The sequence below is a fragment of the Mycotypha africana genome (genome assembly GCF_025528875.1).
Source record: "Mycotypha africana strain NRRL 2978 chromosome Unknown BDF20scaffold_6, whole genome shotgun sequence".
Lineage (NCBI taxonomy): Eukaryota > Fungi > Mucoromycota > Mucoromycetes > Mucorales > Mycotyphaceae > Mycotypha > Mycotypha africana.
This window is the reverse complement of record NW_026515730.1, coordinates 539,317-563,913: the sequence shown is the minus strand read 5'-3', so window position 1 is coordinate 563,913 and position 24,597 is coordinate 539,317. Positions and strand designations below refer to the sequence as shown.

Below are 24,597 nucleotides of genomic sequence, written 5' to 3'. Positions count from 1 at the left end.
CTCCGACAAAGTTATGATATGGCTGGTTCAAGCTTCCCAACGTTGCTCTTTCGCTTTTTGCTTGATAGCCTTACATTAAGAGACAAATAAACTCGTAGGAAAGTTAGAATAGTGTATAAAATGACAACGGCTACAAATATTACTTGGCATGCTGGCAGCGTTTCTTTAGAAGAACGTCAAAAACTATTAAAGCAAAAGGTAAATGGGCAAGAGTATATGTGGGATGGGTTTTATTTTGTGTTAGGGGAAAACTGTACACATCCTGAAAGTATTGCTATCAAGCTTCTACCTACCAGTATCAGACTGTTCTCTTAACGAAAATATGTTAATCAAACATGCTTATAGGGCTTCACCTTATGGTTCACAGGACTTTCTGCTTCTGGTAAATCTACTCTAGCCACTGCATTAGAACAAACACTTTTACACTCAGGTATCAATGCTTATCGCTTGGATGGAGATAATATTCGTTTTGGTTTAAATAAGAACTTGGGTTTTGGACCTGAAGACCGTACTGAAAATATTCGACGAATTTCAGAGGTAAAAGAATAGTGAAAGGGTAAACGATGGGATCCCGCCCAGAAATGTGCTTGTATTTAACCTATTTATTCCGATTCTTCAATCATGGGTCATATAGGTTGCCAAACTATTCGCTGATGCTACTGTAATTGCTATCACTGCTTTTATCAGTCCTTATGTTGCTGATCGTCAATCTGCTCGTCAACTTCACGAAGCTGCTGGTATACCCTTTATTGAAGTTTACGCCGATGCTCCTTTAGATGTTGTTGAGCAGCGTGATCCCAAGGGATTGTATAAAAAGGCCAAAGCTGGTGAAATTAAAGAGTTCACTGGTATTTCTGCACCTTATGAAGCACCTGAAAATCCAGAAATCCATATAAAAACACACGAAGTCTCAGTGGAAGAAGGTGTGCAATCAATTTTAAATTACCTTGTCAAAAATGGACTTGTTGCTGCAGATAAACTAGAATAGCCACAAGTTTGAATATGAAAGATATGTGTCAATAAAACCTACTCTTCTTGTTTAATAATAGAATCTACTTTGAATAATAATGATAGGGCAAAGAACAATGTAAATTTTATGGCTACCATTAGATGCACACAAAGTCAAACTGGTCACACAAAAATAAAAAGCATAAAGCAATATCTTGCCCCTTATTTCTTCCTTTTTTTTTTTTTTTCTTTCTATAATTGATTTCGAAAGGCACAAGTGATAGAGAGAGGCACTCGAGTCTTCAAAAATCAAAATCCTTTGAAAATATCTCGTACATTGAATAAAATATGGGTACATCGCCACACATCCCTGCCAACACGAGCACTAGCAGCGCTAATGGGCTCTTAATGTCTGAAGAATGTGCCCATTACGAGAGATTTGCGACAGCAACTTATGCGGACGATCCATTTCCAATGCCCAAAAATAAGCTCCTGCGATATATGAAAGTACGTGCTCGTTGTAGTACGTTTTGTGATTATATGACAAACCTAGACAAACATCCTTTGCATGGCCCAGCATGGTTGAACAGAATGAATAACGATCCTGATGTAAAAAATTTGATGAGAATGTGTCTCATGTTGTGGCCTCGTCAAGCCAAAAAGTGCGAACAACCACTGATCGGCATCGGATTAGTGAGTGAGTCAGGGATTTTTGACGATGCATGGACAAAGTTGAGAAAAGAAAAGGAAAAAGAACAAGAATTGTTAAATCAAAAAGTGCGTATTATTGAGGGCCCTAAAGCGAAAGGTAAAGTAAACAAGAGAGCAAAGTCTATTATTTACAGTTATTTGCTTTGATTGCTAGTTCTGTTACTGACAGATAGTGTTCTATGATAGGTTACATGGTAACGGATGAACTTAAAAGACCAGCAACAACAACAACAGTTACCACATCGTCATTACCGTTACAAGCGAAATCACGAACAGCATCCACAATTTCAGAACAACTTAAACAGCTCGGCAATACTGCAAGCCAACCCATTGATTTAGATAAAAGCCCTACTGCGAACTTAACCACTTTTTATGTCGAAATGAACGACAACTTGATCCCACAAAATGATAATGTACTTCGGAAACACTTACGAGAGAATCCAACTTTGCCTAATAGAGAGCTTGATTTGTATAGAAAGGCTCGTATGACTGCATTTGAGACGGTGGCCAAATTTAAAGCAAATTCACCGGTAATCTTGCAAGAAAATGTTGATGACCGTAATAGTAGCAATAATGATGATGGTGTTGATAGTGGCATTCATCATAGCTACGTAATTGACGAAGGCAAAAAAAAAGCAAAGGCATCGTTTAAACATTCAAAAGAAAAGCAAAAGATGCTCGAACAACAACGTCAAGCAAAACGAACAATACAACAAATGAATGCATTCCAACCTCAATACCCGCAAACAATAACAGATGATAACAATTCCAAAGATGACATTCCGGACGATTCCTTTGACGGCGTCGATTACACTGACGGTATGGATGATGATTTTGCGTTCGATTTCAACAGCGATGATATTGGTAACTTCAACAAAGATTTATACGACGACGATACGGATCCTATCTACAACAACAATACAACAAAGGATAAAGGGAAGCGGAAGGCACTGTCTCCATATGAGATGAAGCAACTAGTGCTGGACAGAAATCATTTCAGCAAAGAGCCGGCATTTGATGGTACCAATGACACGGTAGTGAACAATAAAGAAATAGAAAATATGTACGATGATATGGAAGTTGTAGAAAATAAAAGCCCTTCTTCATCAGCAGCGCCCAGTTATCAAGTCCCAGAGCCATCTGTAGTGATAGCATACCGAGAAAATCATGATAACACGCAACATATAGCGATACCGAAAACACTTGGAGCAAATCATTTAAAAGACGAAAATGCTAGAAGGCTCAGTATGATGAGAAGGAAATACGAGCCAAAAGTGTTAATAAAAAGAAGAAATATTTCCAAAGAAAAGAAGGGGTACTTAGAGACGGCAAAACGATCGTTCGCCATGAAAGGTTTATCCCCACACGAATTTCATACTTTAGCTAGACGTGCAAAAATGCCAACAACGATACAATCTCGATTTTATTCTTCTGATTCAACCAATTATTCCCCTACACCTTCATCTTCTTCGTCTACCACTAGTAGTAGCAGCATCATTTCGGACATATCCAACCGAAAGGACACCAAACCTACTTCAACGGCCAATAGTAGCAAAATATCTCCAAAGCGACACATTAAATTTTTCAAAAGGCCAAGAGGACGACCAAGGAAGATACCTATACCACAAGCTATTGTTAGAATCAAATTAGGCAGGACCCGTAAATAAAATCGCTATTCACAAACCCAGTCTTAATTATGATCATTTTTCTATACGAAAATTGGAAATCCTTGATCATCAGCTTTTATCGAACTATACTGCTGTAATCATCCACAACGAATACATATAATGAGGTAGAAAATCAATGATGATTGCGCATGAATTGATCAAGCGCTTTCTTTAAAAAAATTCATGTGGTCCACTTGTATCACTTGAGTAATTTTTGTCTATTTGGGTTACATTTCCCTTTCGGCTAGGTGCTTTTTCCTCTTCCAGTACTGACTGGATATTAAAATGATTGCTGTTGTAGAAAGTAACAACAACAGCTCTGGTAGTCATAGCTCATCCCTCAAAATATCATCAAAGTCCAAAGGTAAAAGACAATGATGATAATAGAATATCTCCTCTTTTTTCAGAATAAATAATTCAGGAACAAAAAAGCATTTTCTCAATAATCTCTTCCCTTTTCCATTATTGTCAAGACTCTACCGCTTGCAACAACACTGCACGATTTCCTTTCATTTACGACATGACAAGTACAGCCAACAGCCACGACTCAGACAGTTCATCAGTTTATACTGTGGTTCTTCAACCTAAAAATCCAACATTACAAACAAGGCATTTAGAGTTAAGAGAGGATGGCAATAGAATCAGAATTGGAAGACAGATCTCAGCAAGAACAATACCTCATAGACGTAATGGCTATTTTGACTCTAAAGTATTATCAAGACAGCATGCTGAGTTATATTGTGCGGATGGAAAGGTATTTTAAAACACAACAATTATGTTGTTCTGTGTGCACAAATGCATATCGAGGATTTCGAACTACCCTTTCACGTCAAAGGTCTATATTAGAGACGTAAAATCAAGTAATGGTACATTTGTGAATGGAGAGAGGCTATCAGATGAAGGGAAGCCAAGTCTACCCAAACGAATATTTAATGAAGACATTATTGAATTCGGCATCGATATTATAAATGATGAAAATGGATCAGGTATGTAAGCGCAAGCTGTATTTTGCCAGCAAAGAAGGGATATGATTTATACCAGTTTCTCTTTTTTATTTATTTTTTTATTCTTCTCAGTGCTATTCCATAAAGTTGTTTGTAAAGTATTCCTGTATCCTGAACCCTTATCACAAATAGAGGAGCGACTTGCCAACTTTGAGGAAGATGATGTAAAAATCAAGCACGGATAACAATTAGCCGACCCACTTTTGTATTTATTTTACTTTTTTCTCCATTATGATAGACAAATGGCTCCTATACAAGATTTTCTTCGTCATCATCACCAGCTTCTTCAGTTTACATATCCTCAAAAAATGACTCTATGTCTTCACTTACAAATTCGCTAGCTTCGGCTAGAACATCTTCAAAACATCATAAATCCACAACTTCAAAAAGCGATAAATTGCCAATTGATTCTGAACAAGACAGGCAGCGATTAAAGGAACTGTTACAAATTGAAACGCTCATAAAGGACGAATTGAAAAAGTCAAAGAAAGTGGAAACCGAACTTTTGAATATCAAGCAGACAGTCACTGAAGTGAATAAGTTGATAAAAGATGATAACAATACTGTAAACATACTTTCAGCTCATTAAAAAGATTAGAGCCAGAAGTTGGGCAATCTCTAAACGCATGTCTACTTGTTCAAATAGGATGAAACTGAAAGAAAACTTGCCATGGTAGAAAAACGGTTAACTTCATACGATAAAAAATGGCAGTTACAGCATGCAGCCATCGAAGCAGCCAAAAAGGAATTGCACAGTTGGGATAACCGTTATTATCTACAAGGGAAGAAAAATGTAGAATTATCACAAGCCTTAGAAGATGAAAGGCAGAAAGTGGAGAGACTTGAACAATTACTAAAGCACAATACACATCAAAAGGTAGTAGCTGAAATGGTATATTGCTTTCTTATATAGTCCTCATAGCAATTCAAGCTTACATCCATTTCATTGACACTTATAGAGCAAAGAATCACTGCTCTTAGCCTCAATAATTGTTGGCATCATCTCATTATTACTTTTTGCATTGTACAATTAACCATCTTATTATATCTAAATGCTATCTCTGTTAATATCTCTTATTACTTTTAGTACTAGTCGTTTTATCCTTCTATAGTTAACCATATTTCCCATAATACCTTGGCTCATCATTGAAATTCCATAGCCTTAGCAACACTATATCAACTGCATAGCAGAAAGCTTTCTTTCAATCCACAACTATGTTTACTGAGAATTGAGTTACGTAGTTGTAGGCTTTCTTTTGTTCATACCATTCTGTACATTTATTCTTTCTAAAAAGCCAATCCCTTGCTAGCAAATAAATGGGAAAAAAGCAAGAAAACCTTGTAGATCCTCTACAGCAAACGGTGGAAAGAGTTTTATTCACAGCATACATACATTCCTCTATGGATTAAATTAGGTGCTTGTTTTCCATGAACTTAGTAGCAAAAGTCAAAGGACTGAAAGTTATACATGTAGATGGTATTCAGTTTATTGAAAGGCAGATGAACCTTCCAAAAAGATATGAAAAGATGAGAGATGTTATACACGTTTTGCAATCGTAAGGTTTTTTTTTTCTCTCGAAACAGTGAGGACTAATTTTGTGGATATATATCATGTGTCAAAATGTGTTCTACTTATTATGCATCGTGTATTGAGTGTGTGTATGTGCGTGTATATGTACGTAGCAGGTCAACCCGAAAAAAAAGAGGTTACTAAAAAACCAAACTAACTATAAATCAAGCCAACTTCCTCCATGATAATGATGTCTTCCATAATCGTAACCTGGATAATACCCATAATTCGAACCATGTCGAATCCGATTGATAATATTTCGTAAAGTACTCTGTTTGTAATAAGGCATGTAATATCCTCCAGATCCGTAACCTGTCATACCGTTACCATATAAGCCATAGCCACCGTAACCGGTGCCATTATAATAGCCTGTATTACCCAAGTAAGCTGTGTTAGCAGCGGTGGCAGTAGGGTAATAACTTGTTGCTGCAGTTCCTAAATATGGATTGATGCCTCCATTATTGTAGTAGTTACTGGTCGGATAACCCAATAACTGCTGCTGACCATAGAGAGATGTTTGGTAAGGATTGGCGTATCCACCGTAAGATAAATAGGGGTATTGTTGATAAGGATATGACACTTAGTATAACAGAAACTTCTATATTAGATACGATATTCAAAGGCAGGCAAAAAACTTTTTGATTTTGTATAAGCAAATAGTTTACTTCTGTCTCACTGTTTCTACCGCTCGATTCAACTTGCTTTTTAATAAGAATGGGATATGCTGTCTAGGATAATGGTGATATCAGTGGAGTGAAGAGGTGCTGCTAAATTAAAAAAAGAATCAAACCTCAAAGTTCAAAAGCTAAAAAAAACTAATAAAAATAGAATAAACAAAGAAAAAGAAGAGGAAAAAGAAGAGAAAGAAACCAAAATAGAATAAAGAAGGAAATAAACGGCCTTTTTTTCTCATTTAATCTAAGCGGTTCAAAGCGGCTGCTGTTATAACCCACTGCTGCTTTGTCGTCGTGTGTGTGAACAATTCCTCACTCAGAAGGAAGTCGTAAGACGCGATACAAACAAGGCAAATTGAGTCGATCTTTTCGACAAGTAGCAGCTACCGGAATTGCTCGAAATCATATGATACAAAATCCAACTTACACTCCCTTCAAATAGTCGGGTGTATCAGGTGAGATGTAACTTGATCCGTGTATAAACCAAGCTATTTCTACAGCTATTACGGCAACTGATAAATTTTTATGTCATGATCTGCTTAGTAGAGACCGCTTTTCATCAATTGGTTCAAAGCTACATTATAACCTTAGCTTTCTTTATGTAGTAATATCAATGTTTTTGAAGTAAACTCAACAGGAGTCTTTCATTACCAAATATGTCTGGAAATGGATTACAAAATTGCTTCTCTCGTAAAACCATGCAACGGGTCGTACAAAATTGAGTACAATCTTTCAAATGACGGCCAGAGATCTTTCGCTGTATACATTTTGAGTTCTGAAGGTAGGTTAATTACTCGTGGTGAATGCTTTTGGTCTACCATGAGAACTAAGAGAATGTCAATAATATGCATTTGTTTGCGTTGCAAAATTATTTCAAGAAACCATAGTGGTAGTTTAAAATGTAACCTTTAATATGTTGCAGAAACGTATTATATCAGGAATTGGGAGAATGTTGTTGCATTGGCTCCATCTACAATGGCCCGTATTTCGGATTATATATATAGCCCTTATCCTATATGGACTTTCTCCGTATCCTGCCTACATATTGCATTCGCTAACGGTTCTAATTTTCTTGTAAAAAATGATTGCTAGTTTCCTTCCAAATGTGAACGGGATCGATTTTACTTCGACAGTAGTAGTAGCTTTCGTTCTTTGTTATTCTTTATTTGCCAGAATATCCCTCTTGTTGTCTTTTAAATCGCAAGGACAAAATCTTACTGCGAAGGAAGCGGCTCAATTAAAACATGTAAGTATCTGCTATAAGTAGCGTCTAAAGCGCAATATGTTTTTTTCAAAAATTGGATAATTTGATGCGCATTTCGTATGATATAGCAAGCAGCCTCTACTGCGTGCAAGGAGTTTGCGTCTCCTCCTGGAAGGTAAAGCGACATCAATACGGCTATGAGTTATAATATTGTCAATGGCTTCCCAAAAGCTCCTACTAATAAGAGTGTAACCGGCACCACTAGAATGTTTACCATAGCTATTTCACCAACAACTCAAAATGGCAACAGGAAGTTGCGCCCTCCCACTAAAAGCCCTTTTCGTATAATTGAGCACTTAAAAGCCATAAACAACAATGAAATCAGAGCTAATAAGAAGGCTCAACAAATTTGATTGTGGTGCCCGGTTTGATAAATGTTAAGTTCTCACCAGCTATTTATATCATTACTATTTACTGGATCAATTTTTCTACTTCAACTTGCTATCTAAATTAAATGACTCCTCAGTGAGCATTCCATTGCCAATTACAGTAGAGATCAAGAAGGGGTGCAAAAAGTTCGGTTGGGCATAAGCCGCAAAATTTTTTCGCTGTCTTCGAATTTGAGAAGAGTTGTTCTGTTCTTGCTTTCTGCACCATTGTCGTTTTGCAAAGTCGACTATTTTTAAGTCTTTTTTTTTTTTTTTTTCACTGTTAAAACAAATTAGACAGACATAGCACACAAGATGGCCGACAATAAGTTCCACTGTCGCATGTACGAGAATGAGTTTCCCAAGGTTGACGATGTTGTCATGGTCAACGTCCGTCAAATTGCCGATATGGGTGCTTATGTCAAACTTGTAAATATATCATTCTAAATCGCTCGAACGAGACATTTCTAATTTCCAAACTTAGGTCCAGCTTTACTGACCGTTTTTTTCTTACTCATTCTTTAAACGCATCTATTTTGAATTGCTTACGGCCGTATTAGCTCGAATATGGCGATAGAGAAGGTATGATTCTGCTTTCAGAATTGTCCAGAAGACGTATTCGTTCAGTTCAAAAGTTGATTCGTGTCGGCAGAGACGAAGTTGTTGTTGTTCTCAGAGTTGACGAAGAAAAGGGTAAATATAAGTACACATTCTAGTTTGGAAATATTTATTGCATATTTTCCTCGTTTAGACAAAAAAAAAAAAGAAGTTATTCATTCATCAATCTCCTGCTTTATATTTAGGTTATATCGATTTGTCTAAGCGTCGTGTCACCCCTGAAGATATTGTAAAATGTGAAGAGAAATACAACAAATCTAAAGCTGTTCACTCTATTTTACGTCATGTTGCTGAAAAGAACGACATGCCTTTGCAAGAATTATACGAAACTATCGGTTGGCCTTTGTATAAAAAGTTTGGACATGCCTATGATGCTTTCAAGATGGCTATTGTGTAAAGTTCATTTGTTAATTTTCTTTTTGTTTGGATAAGGTTCAAGTGAAACTGAAAGACAAGGATTAACGAACGAGTTTATTTGTAAATTAGTGATTCTGATGCTGTGTTTGCCGGTATGAATATTCCTGATGAAGTTTTGAAGGAATTATTAGCCATTATTAAGCGCAGAATGACTCCTCATCCCGTTAAGATTCGTGCACGTAAGTGATTCGATTCTAGTTCCTTTTCCTAAGAAAAGAGAGTTATATTGTCTGACGAGAATATCGGCTTATTTGAATATCCCTTTTATTCCAGAACTTGATATTAGATGTACAGGTATTGATGGTGTCAATGCCATTAAGGCTGCTTTGAAGGCCGGTGAATCTGTTGGTTCAGAAGAAGTACCTATCAAAATCACATATTTGGCCGCGCCTTTCTATGTCGTCACAGTCGATTCTTTGGATAAGAAACTCGGTTTTGAAATGATTGAAAAGAGTATTGAAGCGATAAAGGCAGAATTAGAAAAGTATTCTTGGACCAAGTTCAAGGTTGAAAAGGAAGCTAAATTGGTCTCTGATTCAGACGACCGTGATTTTGCTGCTTTATTGGCCCAAGCTGAAAAGGAAAATGAATTGGTCAGTGGTGATGAAGATGAAGGTGATGCCGTTGCTGCCAGTGACGATGATATGTAAAAAGCAAAAGTATTTTTAATATTACACAATAATGTAAAGTTTCCTACGTAGAGTATACACTTTTCTTCCTCTTTTTTTTGGATTGATATTTTTATAAACCATTAACTCATGGTTACGTACATGCTTATACATCAAAGGATGAAAGTGAGAGGGATGTTTACCATTATATTGTAAGACATTCTTTATTAAGGCTTAAAATTACGGTTCTTTATGCGAATTTTTTATTTACAAGCGATTTCAACTGCCCATACACGAAATTATGTGAACACAAAGCACATTCAATCCAAGCGGTAGCGGAAGTAGCGTAGACTTGTACAGTTGTTCAAAAGTAGGTAGTGCCTTGAAATCTGTACATAAGGCCGTTATTGAACATAGCAGTTTCGGACGTTTCATCTTATTCTACATTATCAATTCCGGAAAATGCTGAGAAAGTTTCTACCATTACCTTGAAGGTCAACAAATGAAATACTTGGTAGGTAACTCCATGGAAAATTTCTTACAGAGAGTATGAGCACAAAATGAAGGACATCCAAGAAAACACAACACTTCGGTCAAATGGTGCGATGATACACATTTACTCTGTTTTCTTTGACGTGTTTTTAATTCAGTAATTTATAAAAAGACATTAGACGTTTCAATTAAATAACAAAAAATTGATAATACAAGATATGGATATAAGTGACGTATAAAATATATATACAAGGATTAATTACACAAAATGGAAACAATAAAAAGGAAGAATGACTGCCAGCTGTGTCTAATTATGCAAAGCATCTCTCCAGGACTTAAGGTTGGAAGGAATTCTCTTCCAAGTTGCAGGCTTCAAAATACTAACACCTTCCAGAGGGTCCATCTTCTTGTCTGTATCTGATTCCAGAGTATGTCTAATGGAGAAACTTGAATATTTAGATAACGATACATGAAGCTATGATCTTTCTCCAAATCATATAATAATTTCAAAAGACAATTTAGATACTTACTCAAATTCCGCACGACCCGAGACTAAATCAACTTCCTCTAAAGGAATGAGTTTGGGTTTCTTGATAAGCTTATATCCCAAGTAAATGACGACGAATACAGGAACACCGATATAGCAGGCAATAATATCTGAGGCTTTAACAGGTACAGCTGTCCAAGCATCATAACCTTGGCCAACAATGACAAAGCAACAAACGACGAAAGCAAAAATAGGACCAACAGGGAACAGTCTTGCTTTGAAAGGAAGATCTTCCTCTTTGTAGCCTTGAAGTTTGTAAGCACGACGGAATCGGAAATGTGAGGCAGCAATACCAAGCCAGGCAATAAAACCGCAAATACCGGAAATATTCATAAGCCAATTATAGACGACGCCATTACCAAAGAGAGAAGTCAAAAAGGCAAGCATACCAATAGCAGCGGTTAAAAGCACACAATAAATGGGAATACCATTTTTAGTGATTTTACTAAAAAATCTGGGTGCTTTGCCTTCTTGCGCCAAATCCAGTAACGTGCGGCTGGAAGCGTACAAGCCAGAATTACCAGCAGAGAGAACAGTGGTCAAAATAACAGCATTCATGATATGAGCAGCAGGAGAGATACCAGCCTTAATGAAAACGAGAGTGAAGGGAGAAATGGAAATATCACTAACATCACTCTTCAAAAGATTGGGATCATCGTATGGAATAATCAAACCGATGATGAGAATAGAGAGAATGTAGAACAAGACAATACGCCAAAATACTTGCTTGATAGCGGCAGGTACGTTCTTACGTGGATTTTCACTTTCACCAGCGGCAACACCAATCAATTCTGTACCTTGGAATGAGAAACCAGCAGTCAAGAAGGTTGTAAGTACGCCCAAACCTTGTACGCCGCCAGAATTAAAAACATGAGTACCATAGTATACACCGCCCAAGACACCGGTATCAACGAGAATGCCAAGGAGAATGAAGACAATAACCGTTAAAACCTTGATTAATGCAAACCAATATTCTGCTTCACCTATTACACGCGAACAATTCCCAAATGTTAGTGCCTTATTTAGAAGAATCGCATATCATCCATATCATGTATAATTACCATAGCCTTTAACGGAGAACATGTTCAAACCAAGGATGATGACAAGGAAGACAATTGACCAGACATAATTTGGAACGTAAGGAAGCCAAAATTGCATAACCATGGAGCCTGCTGTCTACAAGAACAAAATGCACACCTTTTCAGTATATAGTTCTTAAAAAAATAGTTCGTCGCGATACTTACCAATTCTACAGCAACAGTAATAGCCCAATTATACCTATTAAAAAAGTTTGACATATCCTGTCAACCCATTTTCATTCTTTGAAAAATGTCTTCCACTATAGCCCTCATTCCTCATATAAACGATTTCTTTACCAATAATTCCATCCCAAGGCAAATCCAAGAGCAGGATCAACAAATCTGCCAGCGTAATTATTAAAACTGCCCGAGATCGGGAGATATGTTGCCTAAAAATGGTAAAGAAAAAGAGATGGTTAAAAAAAATCTTTCTCAGAACAGATAGCTCAGGTTTCACTTCTAAGTAATCTTTTTTCATTTTTTTTTAAATAAGCTATTCAGGCATTTACCATTTCACCCAAAGACTCCATCATAAAGAATACCATGATACCGATTAAAGCATAAGCAATTAGCGCACCACCGGGGCCAGCATTAGCTACGGAAGCACCTGAGGCCAAAAACAAACCTGTGCCGATGGTACCACCCAGTGAAATCATTGTTAACTGCATTGGATCATAAAAAGATGATTAATATTAGGCTATTATACATATTATAACGTGAATTTTTCGAATGTGTAAAGGAATGGCCACTGTTTGAATCCTTACATGTCTAGCTTTTAAACCTCTTTGCAGTTTTGGTCTATCATCTATCACATCGCCAATTGACCCGCTTGGACCAGATCGACTATATATTGAGCCTACGTCTTCATGGAAACTTGGGGCTCCCCTTTTCATATCAGGACTAGATATGCGTGATCGAAGAGTGTCCATTTTGATATCATTCATGTCTATTTCCTCTACATATTCTGTACGATTGAAAGGGTTTGAGCTACGGCTGCTACTTCCTTCTGCATTGCTCTTGTTCTTTTTAAACATGATCAGTTGATGAAATGTTATACTAATTTGCTGTCTGTTTGTTCTGATCTATGCGTATGTTTCAAAAGAGGAACTAATTCAAATACTCCAAATGATGATCTATGCTGCTGCAGAAAGGTAGGCGGTTGAGGGAATGAGTGAAAAAGAATCAAAAAGAATTGAAAAACGACAAAAAAAAAAAAAATAATAATAAAAAATAATTTAACAGCAGAAGAATTGAGAGACCTGGCCCATCTATTATTCTTCTTTAAAGGAAATCATCATAGATTATCAAAGAAAAAAATAAATTCATTTCCCGAGACAGAGGAAGATACACGCATTATCGTTGGTTTTCAAGCCTGCCAAAATCAGCAAATCCTTTGTAATCTCCAAAAGAAGAATAAATAGAATGAAAAAGTGTATCATTGACAAGCGTGGAAAAACTCTTTTTCTTGTTACAGTCGCACAAATCGAAAGTTTAATGTGCAAGAATCAAATAGTTTCAACGCTGATTTTTCATTTGTGGCAAGCAATTCACTTTATTCTTCGCCTAGCTACATTGTAAGTAATCTGAAGATTCCGTATACCAATTACCACATACAACGTTGATCAGCCAACTTTAAAACTTCTGTTGGTTGCAAAACACTCTTGGCTAATATAAAGCATACCTCTGTAGTACAATAATCCCGTTAACCAACTTCTATCTAGCATTAAAATTGTCGTAACAACAGTGACGCTAAGAAGGTAGAGGTTTTACACCTACTGCTGAAGAAGCGTCTGCTTTGATGACACTAATGATTATATTCGTTTGATCTTCACGTAATGTACACGAGGATTCCTGTATAGTCGAAGTAACAGATAATCAACCAGCTTAACTGCATTCTTACTTCTTGCGGCGTGAATTTCTGTACGAATGGATATCAAATTATACTGATCCCTTATTACTGTTCTTGATAGTATTTATGCTTTAACTGGCTACGTCTTTTACCTTCACAATATAAATGAACCATACCGTTTGGTTTACTATTCTTCATTTCGACCATTTTTTCAACGCCTTGCAGTAGGGCATTTAAATTTGCTATCGCAAAATCGGATTACTCAATCAAATTGACCTATCTGGAGTTGTTGACACAGGTTGTTATTATTAAGAAGATCCGCGTATAAATTCACAGTGTTTTCGACATTTCTATATGTTGTAATTCATTCACTTTCAAAAGCGTCCGTAAAGCTCCTAAAATAAAGTAGCCGTTGCTTATTGTACCATAACCTACCTGTCCAAATGCAAGTATAGAAATTGTCTTTTAGTTTTTTTTTGCGTTACAAAAGAAGTACTACGAGAAATTTTATAGCCTGAATTTCTTTGGCAAGCATAACATTTATTATACATATAGCAGCGTTAACCAGAGGAAGAAATAAACATGCTGAAAATGAGTGACCTTGCAAAATGCATCCTGTATTTGCCTACGGGTTGGCGAATCCGCCAAGGTATTCATGAGCTAGCAATGGTTGCTTAATTTGAAGATTATTGCGAAATTTTTCAAAGCAAATGCTTTAAAGATGGAAAACGCCATCAGTGTCACCGTATCTGTGGGCAATATCAATTTTCATTTCAAAATATAAGCTACATACAGTAGTATAACACTCAATTTTTCAGGAAGGTAAACCTACTGATTGATTATTCATTAAAGTGTACATCTACTTCTTACTTTCAATAGTAGATTGGCATACAATATATATAGTGCTTGAGCATACTTAGAAATATACAATTTGTCCATATCTACACATGCAACAAGAAATTACCAACTTTTTAAAAAATTGAAGCTTATGCCTTATGCTAATGTAACCTTGCATTAGCTCGCCCTCAACCACCGTTGAAGGCGATCTTCAGCTTAAATTTGCTTTACTAACCCCCCTCCAGCTCTTTAAGGATATCGTTATTTCCTCTACTTAAAGATAGTGCTAAAATTTATCATAAAGGTTTTTCTTTTTTTTTTTTTTTTGGCTTCGTGTAAAAGAGTTAGCAGAAAAAAGTTGGTAACACACCATTAGCATTCTTCCTTCTTTTGGGAATACCCAATACTATGCTATAACATGTAATAGCTTCTAATGCCTGTATTCCTTTTGTTTTATGGGTTATAGTTGGAACTGGTCAATTAAACATCCTTTGCTGCTACCACCGAAGAATTCAGGCATCATTCATGGTATGCATTTTATGGTATTGATATGTCTTTCAAGTAGTGTAGACGTTTCGTTGTTAAAGTTTTGGTTAGTTATGATATTGAACGTATAAATCGTTTTTGATTTGTGTCGTTCAAGCTTAGACACCCGATCTATAGTACTTCCGTAAAATTATGCTTGCTAAAGAGTAGAAGATATATGTTCATAATACGAATAAGGACATTGATTTGGATCTACGCCCATATAGAAAGTACAACAGCTAAGCAAAATAGGTTTTTTTTACCCAAACATTCATTAATGGTGATCAGTTCCGGTACTCAGACTACTTTATCATTCCGTGCAAACAAGGCTTGTGCAATTTTTGTATGACTTGTTATATAAAAAAGTATCTCAAAAAGCTTAGTATGGAAATTGAGAAGGGCGTTGTTTCCCTTCAATAGTTCGTTCTTTATACTTTGTCTGAGATGTTCGAAGTTGCTACAGCACAGGATCTCCTTATGATTGAGAATGAGCAATAAAATTAGCAGCGATTATTTAATTGATAATATATTACCCTTTCTTCAGTGCCCCTCATCAACCAAGAAGGAAACTACCACTACCAACATTTCTACAGCGCATTATTCTACGTGCTATTCAAACTCATCATTGTAAAAGATCAGATTTAAATCAATCTTAATTGGGTATAGCGATCTATCTATTACCGTTTGATCGATAGAACCAAAGTGCCAGATTTATTTCGTCGGCTAGCTATTGTTCAAATCATTATGATGATTTAGTATTGGTCTTTTATTATTACTGATAGGTAGAAGCGCTAATTCACTCCCCTCATCCATGTATTATTGGAATATTTGCAGCGCTACGAGCTAAGTCTTTGCTACAACCGTTGTATTTTTCGAAGGTATGTATAAACTTCCATTTATTATCATCAAAATTTACAACTTCGGATCAATGTTAAATTTGGTATGGGAGCCTGTGTAGCAAACTTGGCCCTGATCGTTATAAACTTTGGTGAATATGTTAGCTAACGTTTTCCCGACTCTTTGAACTTCACATTCAAGTCGAATCATAGTTTCTGCTGGAACGCCTTTGAGATATGAGACAGATAAGTCAGTGGAGACACCAATCAAATTCCAACGTGCTTTACCACTATTAGTCAGTACAGCAAAGCTACTACATATATCAATGAGGGTAGCAGCACAACCACCATGAAGGTTTCCTAGTCTGCTCGCATCATTAGTAAACTATTATTATCAATATCATTCTTCTAATTTTTTTTTAACCGGAAGAATACCTATTACAATGCACTTCCTTGACTTTAAACTCCCAAATCAGCTTATCAGGCTCTGCACCGACAATGTGGAGTTCTTCAATAACGTTATCTTCCCAAAAAACGGCTCCTTGGCCTTCTCTCATATTAAATTGTTCTACTAATTGTAGAATCTGGGGGTATCTTTGAGCAACTGCTTTCTCTATTTTCATTCTGTATTTTCGGTTTCTATTAGAATTTTTTCAAAGCAGTTCAAATAGTCGTTTATTCTTGTGAATAATATGCGAAATGGAAAGACACTGGATAAAAAATGAGACGGATGTGAAGAGAAAGTCATAACTGTGAAAATGTATGACAAAGCAAAATTTCGACATACGAAATATCCACAATAATGGTTGGTTCACAGTTATTCATATTTTATTATCCTATGAAAGATGCCTACAAACTTTATTCGATCCTTTACTGATTTGATTCTAACTTGCCCCTGGGCTAAAGAAATCTTCATGAGTTCCTACTGCTGCATTTTCACATGCAGAATGCCATGCATCTTGTTATTTTTTTTAAGAATTTCTTTATTGTGTACAAGTATGTTCAGTTATTGTTATTCGATTTCTACAAATTAAAACTCTGGCAAGAACATTAAATGTTAAATGAAAAAAAAGAAGACAGTTATTGGTCATCAAAAGGATATTCGAAAGGCTCGAATGGTGCTGCTTCTTCCTCTGCCGCAGCTCTTGTTGTGGCATCTAAATCGTAAAAAGAAAGCCATCAGAAAACAAGCGCTTAAAAAATTAATAAATTACGATAGAGAGTACTTACCTCCAGCTGGAACACGTGGCTGAATCAAATCTTCCTCTTCTTCTGGTTTTCTATCAATCATCATTATGATACCACCGACATTTTCTTTCTTCACTGGAATATAACGTGAATCTTCTTTAAATGTAATGTGTTTCAATTGAGCAGGAACAACGCGTGCCATATTTTCAAGCAGTTCAAAATTTTCCTCCTTCTTTTGTTGTTTCTTTTGAATTGGTGACTTATGGCCACTATCTTTCTTTTCATCATCCTGCATCTCCTCATCTTCTTTCGTACCAGTATGCTTATCTTCATCAATATCCATTTGATCTCCCTTCTCTTTCTCAATCTTTTTAGCACGAGCTTTTGCTTTAGCAGTAGTAGATAAGACAGCAGTAGCCACTTTCTCTACGACAGTTGCTGATGGAGGCTTTATGGCAGGTGGGTATGCGAATAAGGATGGTTTGGCGTTAGAGACAAATTCAAAGCGAGGTGTTTCAAGGTTCTTGTTGAGACCAATGATAGCAGTAGGCGTAAAGGCTAAGCTGAGCATGTGTGTCAAAGGATACCAATACCAGAATTGTGTAAAGACAGCCATACCCACAATAGCAGGCATGTTGGCATGGCCAGTTCTGGATAATAAGGATATGGTCACATTACGACCTCCTGCGTCAATGATACCTTGCGCGAGAACGGCACCAAATTTGGCCATCGGATCCTCATGCTTATCACTGATAATTGTTTCAAACAATTTACGAACGCCAGCAACCTTGGGATTTGTGTTTTCAGTTTGTTGAATCAAGATCATGGCTTGGGATATAAAGGCACCTTGACGAACGAAATCGACAGGATCCTTTGTCATAGGTTCAAGTAATTCAAGAGCATCAAGATAGCCAGTACCGGCGCAAGAAATACCCAAAGCGAGGGTAGCACCATATCGGACGTGAGGGTTGTAGCTTTCAGCCAAGAGCTGGACAATACGTGGAACTTGCTTAGGATTACGCAACAATACGAAACCAATAGCTGTAACGGCGGCACGACGAACGTCATCATTAACATCGCTTACAGCGACATGCAATAAGCGACGGATGGCCTTATTGTTACCAGTGCCACTATATGCCATAGCAATAGTATAAATACCACCGTAACGGAGAACAGGATCTTTATCTTCCAATAGATTCTTAATCAATTCGTCCGCCTGCTCTTCTTTACCATACATAATGAAAGGAATACCAATAGCTAAACCACGAATAATTTTTTCGTGTTGAGTTTCATGAGCATATTGGAGCATCTCGTCAACGGCTGTTTCATTGCCAGTACCAAGCATGATCAAACCCATGGCTAGACCAGCGGCTTCACCAGCAACAGCATCATCACCAAATAAGACATTCTTTAGTTCTTCATAAATGGCTTCATTAGCCGTAGCCATACCGGCAACACCTAAACCGAGACAAGCACCATGCTGAATTACATCATCAGAAGTATCTTTCAAGGCATTCTTTAAATAATCAAGAACCTTAGCACCATGGTTAGCATTAATGAGACCAAGGGCGTATAGTGAACCGCCTTCAGAATAAGAGCTATTGCCAACACTTTCTTGAGGTAAATAAGGAGCCAGAAGGTTCATGGATTGAGCTAATTGTCCCTAGTTATATTGAAGAAAAAAAAATCAATAACATTCCTTGAAATCCCAATTCCTTCTTCCATATATTTGAATCTACCTTATGAATAACACCAAGGGCGGCGGTAGCACTGAACTTTGACCAATTTGTGGCTCTGGACAACCAATCAAGATTCTGACGCAAGAATTCATCGCTGGTAGTACCTGCTTGCATGAATGCATTGGCAAAAGTAACTGCTGTATGGTAAATTGAATTTCTAGATTCCAAAGCATTCTATAATGCACAGATCGAATGTTGTATTTTCAATATAATACACCCTTTGCAATTCTTCCTATACAATTTAGTGATTACCTTTGTATTCTTCAAAATCAGAAGATCTGTATGGTTGTTACGGTACAAGAATTCGAGGTGGAGGCGAATTGACTCTTCACCTGACAAAATTGATTTGATTTTTTTGAAGGGCGTGTCATTCTTTGGCTATAATACATGAAAATACACGTTATTGCAATCGGACTAGATAGTTTAAATTCTTACTCTAAATAATATTTGCCTTTTCGTCTTCAGTTGCTCCTTCAGCCTTTTCTTCCTCAATTTCAGGTTCAACAGGTAATTCTGCTGCGACCTTTGACAAAAATTCTTGAGTTGCGTTTTCCTCCAAATCAAATGAAATTTGTTGAGCCATGAGCTATATCGACATACCACAAGATTAGTTATGATCTGCAACTATGTAATTCTCACACCTTCTTTCCTTTTCTTTTTTACCTCATTACTATCTTCAATCAATTCTTTAAGCATAACTGCACAGGAAGAAGGATCGTTCAGGTGAACCAAACATTGACTAATTGAAATATAATCGGGATTTTCGAGGGAGGTATATAAATCTACCAAAAGTCTCAAGACTTCATTACGGAACTCCAGGTTTTGTACAAGTGTCATTGAAACATCCAAGACATAAGACAGAAGTTTGTTTGAATCTTCTCCTCTTTTAATCATAGCTTCAACAATATCAAGACGTCTGGATTCAAGTGCAATACCGATAGCTTGTTCAAATTCACAATCATCTACACAACGTTGAAACATTCTTTCCACAATGTCTTCTAATCTGGGATCAACAGCGCTGTCAGGGTCCTCACTCTCCGATCGGAGGGTGATGTACTTGTCAATACATTTGGCTGTTATACGCGGAATGAATATATATTGTAAGCATTCAGCTAACATACAAATGGTTTTGACACTTCTATCAGCTCTTTTTGTCTTTTTTTTTCGCTTTTAAAACTTACAAATCATGGTTGTCACATATTCTGAGGATTCTGAGAGGTCGAAAGCTTCACCTGCACCAAGAGCAAAAGTAAGTGAGTCATCTAATTCGCCCAAATTATAGTAGACCTATTTAAATTGATGCGAATTCGTCAATAACAGAATGTGATAGTCAGTCCATAACAGCAAGTATTAATTACTTTAGAAGCCACTAAAGCTGCTAGTTCTCTTTGAGTAAACGAAGTATCCTCATAAAGGATTTCACTATGCACATCAGTTCAAAAATTGCAGATCTAGGTTAGCGTTTTGGTGTTGAATAAGTGAACAGAAAAGCTTACATTTTAGCAATAGAGTCAGCAACTTCTGCCCAGAATTCATCAACCAATGTGTTTAATTGTTGCAGTGCATAGATTTTTAATTCAGGTTGTGATTCATCGAGTAGAGCAATGATACCATCTATCGTTAAGGAGAATTGACGTTAGGATATTTTGCCCCTTTGTTTCTGATGAAATCCTACAAGTCGTAAAATGAGCTTACTTGCTGATGTAAGAGCTGTCATTTATGTTTATCAAATAAAGGAAAGAAGGAGATAAAAAACGAAAAAGAATAAGGCTCTATGCTAATGCTCGCGTTTTTCTGTCTGTCTCTGTACGTATCTGCTGTATTCGAAAGTCATTCTCACTTACGTGTTTACTTGCGTGACGTAGCCTCCACGATTGTCAAAGCGGAGCGTGAAAATGGAAATTCCGAACTTCTTTAAACAGATTTTGCAGTCTCTTCTCCTTTGTAGTCCATAATACTCTTTACGAGGAAACCTCCTTTAGGCTGAATACTTTCATGGCAACTACTATGTTTGATAGCCCTTACGGAGTACGACCAAAGACAATTGAAGTACCACTCCAACAAGAGAATGTGTTAGAAGTTGTTTGTAGTGATTTGCCCTCAAATCCGAAAGAGTTGACTGATATTTTTCGTCAAGAATCTGTCGAGCTTCCTTACTATCGCACATTAGCTGTAAGCTGAACTGTTGATTCCCGTCAGCTACTTTCTTTGACTAAATTACATTTAATTTTTTCCTGCTTATTCTTCTCAGGTTGAGTATTATCGCCAAAATAAGATTGAACAGAGTATTCAAGTAGTTCAAGCTGGCTTAGACTATGGTAAGTCGTCATCGATTTCTGTTCACATTTTCAGTATGTACTAAATTCTCTCCATATAGCGAGTCAGTCTTCAAGAACCTTACCAAGACAAAAGTTACCTCTTCTTAATTTACGAGCCACACTTTATTTACGATTAGCCAGATACGAAAAAGACGACAAAAAACGCGAAGAATATTTGAATTCGGCTACTCAATGTATAAACGAATCAGACAGAATTCACAACCAATATGAGCCCAGCTTTCTCATCAAAGGCAACTTATATCTCCAGCGCAGAAAAATTGACGACGCAGCCCGTTCATTCAGTATGGTCCTGGAAAAAAGACCGAATTGTATCCCTGCTCTTTTAGGACAAGCCAAAATTCAATATCACCTTCAGAGACACAAAGCAGCCTTAATTACATATCAAACAGCTCTCAAATATGCACGTGGCAAGTACTCGGGTGTAGAGATTCGCTTGGGTATTGCTACTTGTTTTGCAAAATTAAAAATGTATTCAGAAGCCAAAGCAGCATTGAGAAGAGTATTAGATGTTAGCCCGCAATCCGATGCGAACGCACTTATTTTACTCAGCATTATCGAATTAAATGAATCGAAACAACCTAATACCAATCTTATTGAACAAGAGACAGCTTTAGAGCACGGTATCCAGCATTTACGAGAAGCCTATATGGCCAATAAAGAACATCCTGTTGTATTAAGTATGCTAGCAGATCATTATTTCCTTACCAGAGAAATAGAAGAGGTTAGTAAAACTAGTGGAAGAAATTGCCTTTCTACTACGTCTCATTCTCTTTATTATATTCTATTTGTTAGATAATGAAAGCAGCATCCAAGGCCATGGATTTAACAACAAGCTCAGTCATTAAAGCAAATGCTTCTTATCAGATTGCTAGAGCACATCATCAAATGCAGGAATACGAAAACGCATACAAATTTTACGCGCAGGCAGTAGAATACTACCCTGAGCATCTGTTATCACAGTTTGGTTTGGGCCAGATGAAATTGAAGAAGGGAGAATACAATCCTGCCATAGAAATATTCGAAAAACTCCTCAAATTGCAACCTGAAAGCCCAGAGATTATGCAAATTTTAGCCTCACTATATGGATTGGTTGGAAAAAAAGATAAGTCTTTAGAACTGTTCAATAAGTTGATAGATCAGGCAAATGAGGATCCATTTTTAGCCATAGAAATTGCCGAAATGAATGAGGAAAAAGACAGTAAATCGTCATTAAAATGTAAGACAATGGATTTTTGAATGAGTGCTACATGGGTAACGTTGAATCGAAAATTAATCTATTGTATTCAATATAGATTATGAGCAGTCGATATCAATTCTTAATGATTTGCCAGCTGAAGATCCCGAGGTCAAGCAAGTCAAACCTGAAGTATTGAATAATATGGCTGTTTTGCATCAGAAAACAGGCAATTTGAATGAGGCAGAACATTATTATGGCCTTGCATTACAAGAAATCGAAACAGCACCCGGAAAGGATAAACACTTGAAATTGACTATAAGTTACAATCTGGCAAGACTTTATGAGGAGCACGTCGATATTGAAAAGGCTACAGCAATTTACAGAAAAATTGTTGAAGACTATCCAGGATATAAAGATGCTCATTTACGCCTGGGTGCAATTCAGCAGATGCTAGGACGACGTACTGATGCTATCGATTACTTCAAGGAAGTATTTGATACTGATCCAAATGACCCAGAAGCTTGGATCATGATTGGACAAGCACAAGTGCTAGAGACTGACAAATTGACTAAAAGATCCTACGAACGAGTGTTAAAAGACTGTGATAAAGACGATATTTATACCCACGTAGCCCTCGGCAATTATCACTCTTCAGTAGCAAGAGAAATGAAGGGGGATAAGATGAAGAAGGTGAAAGCTAATGAATACAAGTTAGCTGTGAATTTCTATATTCAAGCCTTACGTCGTGATCCAACCAACGTGTATGCAGCAAATGGTTTAGCTATTGTACTTGCCGATAATGGACATGTAGACGAAGCGCAAGACTTATTCACGCAAGTGCGCGAAGCGGATGTGAAGAATCCCAATGCCTGGGTTAATCTTGCTCACATTTATGTTGAAATGAAGCAATACAACCAAGCCATTGTGATGGTAATATATATATATATATATATATATATATATATAAAAGTAATCCTGGCTGGCTTTTGCATCGTGATTAACATCAGTTGTTATTATTTTATTTTAATAGTATGAAAATACCCTCAAGAAATTTTTCAACAACAAGGATGTTAACTTAATACTCTGTCTCGCAAAAGCACAGTACCTTTTCAGTAAAATGGAAAAGGACTATAAGATGATGTATGAAGCCATGAAAAACACGCAAAAAGCACTGTTAATTACACCTAGCGATAAAACTATCTCGTATAACCTAGCTCTAGTCCAACAGTCTTATGCTCAGCAGGTGGCTGAATTAAGCCAAGAAGAGAGAAATTCAGAACTATTACAGCAAGCCAAAAATTGTATCAATTCTAGTCAAGAGATATTCCAACACTTACTGCAGAGTGAAGACCAAGTCATATACGATCGAAAGATCGTTGAGCAAAGACAAAGGTATGGTGTGACATTAAGCAGTCAGGTTGATAGAAAGATAGAAGAACAAAGAAAAATAGATAAAGAAAAGAATGATAAGTTAGAAGCTGTCAGAAGGAAGAGAGAAGAAGCTGAAGCTAAGAAAAAGAGGGAACAACAAGAAGAAGAAAATAAAAGAAGAGAGGAAGAAGCACGAATTGAAGAAGAAAGAAAACGACTCATGGAACGTGTCAGGGAAGAAAATAAAGTGATGGCAGCGAGGGCACAAGAAGAGGAAGAAGACGAGAGAGAAAAGGATGATGATGAAGGGAAGAAAAGACGAGGTAGAAAGAGAAAAGAACCAGTCGAAGAGGAAGATGCGGAAGCTATTGTACAAAAAGAGGAAAGAAAGGTACTACCCATTAATTCTGTGATCCACAGGTCGCATAAACACTAACTGAATCATATTCCTCTTTACACAGAAATACAAAACAAAAAGAATTATTGAAGATAGCGATGAAGACGAGCTCTAAGCTATCATTTAGTCTATCTTTTTATACAAATCTTTGAGAAAGAGGTTTTCATATCGACTACTTTCTTACACTCTTGAATTTATATTTACTAGTTGTAATTAGAGCAACACACAGCATCTTAAATTGTAATATAATGATCTTACGTTTAAACAAAGGATTTTTATTACTGACATTTTTAAAAGCCCAATGGACACGGGATATTAAACTTCTCCTCAGCTCCAAAGGCTGAGGAGAATCTAAAAACCCCTTAGGGCTCA

The 24,597-nt window shown here is 36.8% G+C and overlaps 9 protein-coding genes across 9 annotated transcripts; 5 read left to right on the top strand and 4 right to left on the bottom strand.

The window, feature by feature from the left end:
* Window positions 1-45: 45 nt before the first annotated feature.
* Window positions 46-1,200, top strand: BDF20DRAFT_988201 (adenylylsulfate kinase). The gene is made up of 3 exons (XM_053085261.1): window positions 46-198; window positions 346-537; window positions 635-1,200. The coding sequence occupies exons 1-3, from the start codon at window positions 121-123 to the stop codon at window positions 986-988; spliced, it is 624 nt and encodes a 207-aa protein (XP_052935481.1). The 5' UTR covers window positions 46-120; the 3' UTR covers window positions 989-1,200.
* On the top strand, window positions 807-3,370 carry BDF20DRAFT_550757 (uncharacterized protein). The gene is made up of 2 exons (XM_053075726.1): window positions 807-1,756; window positions 1,846-3,370. Exons 1-2 carry the CDS (start codon window positions 1,297-1,299, stop codon window positions 3,324-3,326), a joined length of 1,941 nt encoding a protein of 646 aa, XP_052935480.1. The 5' UTR covers window positions 807-1,296; the 3' UTR covers window positions 3,327-3,370.
* Window position 3,371: 1 nt separating this feature from the next.
* Window positions 3,372-5,448, top strand: BDF20DRAFT_550758 (uncharacterized protein). Its single transcript, XM_053075727.1, has 7 exons — window positions 3,372-3,690; window positions 3,800-4,080; window positions 4,162-4,312; window positions 4,403-4,494; window positions 4,569-4,895; window positions 4,977-5,207; window positions 5,290-5,448. The coding sequence occupies exons 1-7, from the start codon at window positions 3,612-3,614 to the stop codon at window positions 5,362-5,364; spliced, it is 1,236 nt and encodes a 411-aa protein (XP_052935479.1). The 5' UTR covers window positions 3,372-3,611; the 3' UTR covers window positions 5,365-5,448.
* A 229-nt stretch (window positions 5,449-5,677) lies between these two features.
* BDF20DRAFT_1001230 (uncharacterized protein) lies at window positions 5,678-7,274 on the bottom strand (the record flags this gene model as incomplete). Its single annotated transcript, XM_053074607.1, has 2 exons — window positions 5,678-6,479; window positions 7,226-7,274. 2 exons carry the CDS (start codon window positions 7,272-7,274, stop codon window positions 6,058-6,060), a joined length of 471 nt encoding a protein of 156 aa, XP_052935478.1. The 3' UTR covers window positions 5,678-6,057.
* Window positions 7,275-8,521: 1,247 nt separating this feature from the next.
* Window positions 8,522-9,891, top strand: BDF20DRAFT_975435 (eukaryotic translation initiation factor 2 alpha subunit-domain-containing protein; the record flags this gene model as incomplete). Its single annotated transcript, XM_053085071.1, has 5 exons — window positions 8,522-8,635; window positions 8,767-8,899; window positions 9,010-9,217; window positions 9,311-9,420; window positions 9,515-9,891. 5 exons carry the CDS (start codon window positions 8,522-8,524, stop codon window positions 9,889-9,891), a joined length of 942 nt encoding a protein of 313 aa, XP_052935477.1.
* A 976-nt stretch (window positions 9,892-10,867) lies between these two features.
* BDF20DRAFT_820734 (amino acid permease/ SLC12A domain-containing protein) lies at window positions 10,868-13,001 on the bottom strand (the record flags this gene model as incomplete). The annotated part of the gene is made up of 6 exons (XM_053077557.1): window positions 10,868-11,871; window positions 11,950-12,064; window positions 12,133-12,166; window positions 12,265-12,356; window positions 12,477-12,629; window positions 12,732-13,001. The coding sequence occupies 6 exons, from the start codon at window positions 12,999-13,001 to the stop codon at window positions 10,868-10,870; spliced, it is 1,668 nt and encodes a 555-aa protein (XP_052935476.1).
* A 3,059-nt stretch (window positions 13,002-16,060) lies between these two features.
* On the bottom strand, window positions 16,061-16,711 carry BDF20DRAFT_994726 (HotDog domain-containing protein). Its single transcript, XM_053085398.1, has 2 exons — window positions 16,450-16,711; window positions 16,061-16,379 (listed from the first exon to the last, which is right to left on the bottom strand). The coding sequence occupies exons 1-2, from the start codon at window positions 16,635-16,637 to the stop codon at window positions 16,091-16,093; spliced, it is 477 nt and encodes a 158-aa protein (XP_052935475.1). The 5' UTR covers window positions 16,638-16,711; the 3' UTR covers window positions 16,061-16,090.
* A 96-nt stretch (window positions 16,712-16,807) lies between these two features.
* Window positions 16,808-20,759, bottom strand: BDF20DRAFT_873498 (armadillo-type protein). The gene is made up of 9 exons (XM_053081207.1): window positions 20,637-20,759; window positions 20,438-20,555; window positions 20,300-20,363; window positions 20,123-20,228; window positions 19,605-20,014; window positions 19,393-19,527; window positions 19,194-19,319; window positions 18,942-19,115; window positions 16,808-18,865 (listed from the first exon to the last, which is right to left on the bottom strand). Exons 1-9 carry the CDS (start codon window positions 20,656-20,658, stop codon window positions 17,225-17,227), a joined length of 2,796 nt encoding a protein of 931 aa, XP_052935474.1. The 5' UTR covers window positions 20,659-20,759; the 3' UTR covers window positions 16,808-17,224.
* A 131-nt stretch (window positions 20,760-20,890) lies between these two features.
* Window positions 20,891-24,591, top strand: BDF20DRAFT_873493 (uncharacterized protein). Its single transcript, XM_053081206.1, has 7 exons — window positions 20,891-21,113; window positions 21,193-21,259; window positions 21,319-22,001; window positions 22,073-22,496; window positions 22,573-23,387; window positions 23,488-24,219; window positions 24,290-24,591. Exons 1-7 carry the CDS (start codon window positions 20,937-20,939, stop codon window positions 24,338-24,340), a joined length of 2,949 nt encoding a protein of 982 aa, XP_052935473.1. The 5' UTR covers window positions 20,891-20,936; the 3' UTR covers window positions 24,341-24,591.
* Window positions 24,592-24,597: the final 6 nt, after the last annotated feature.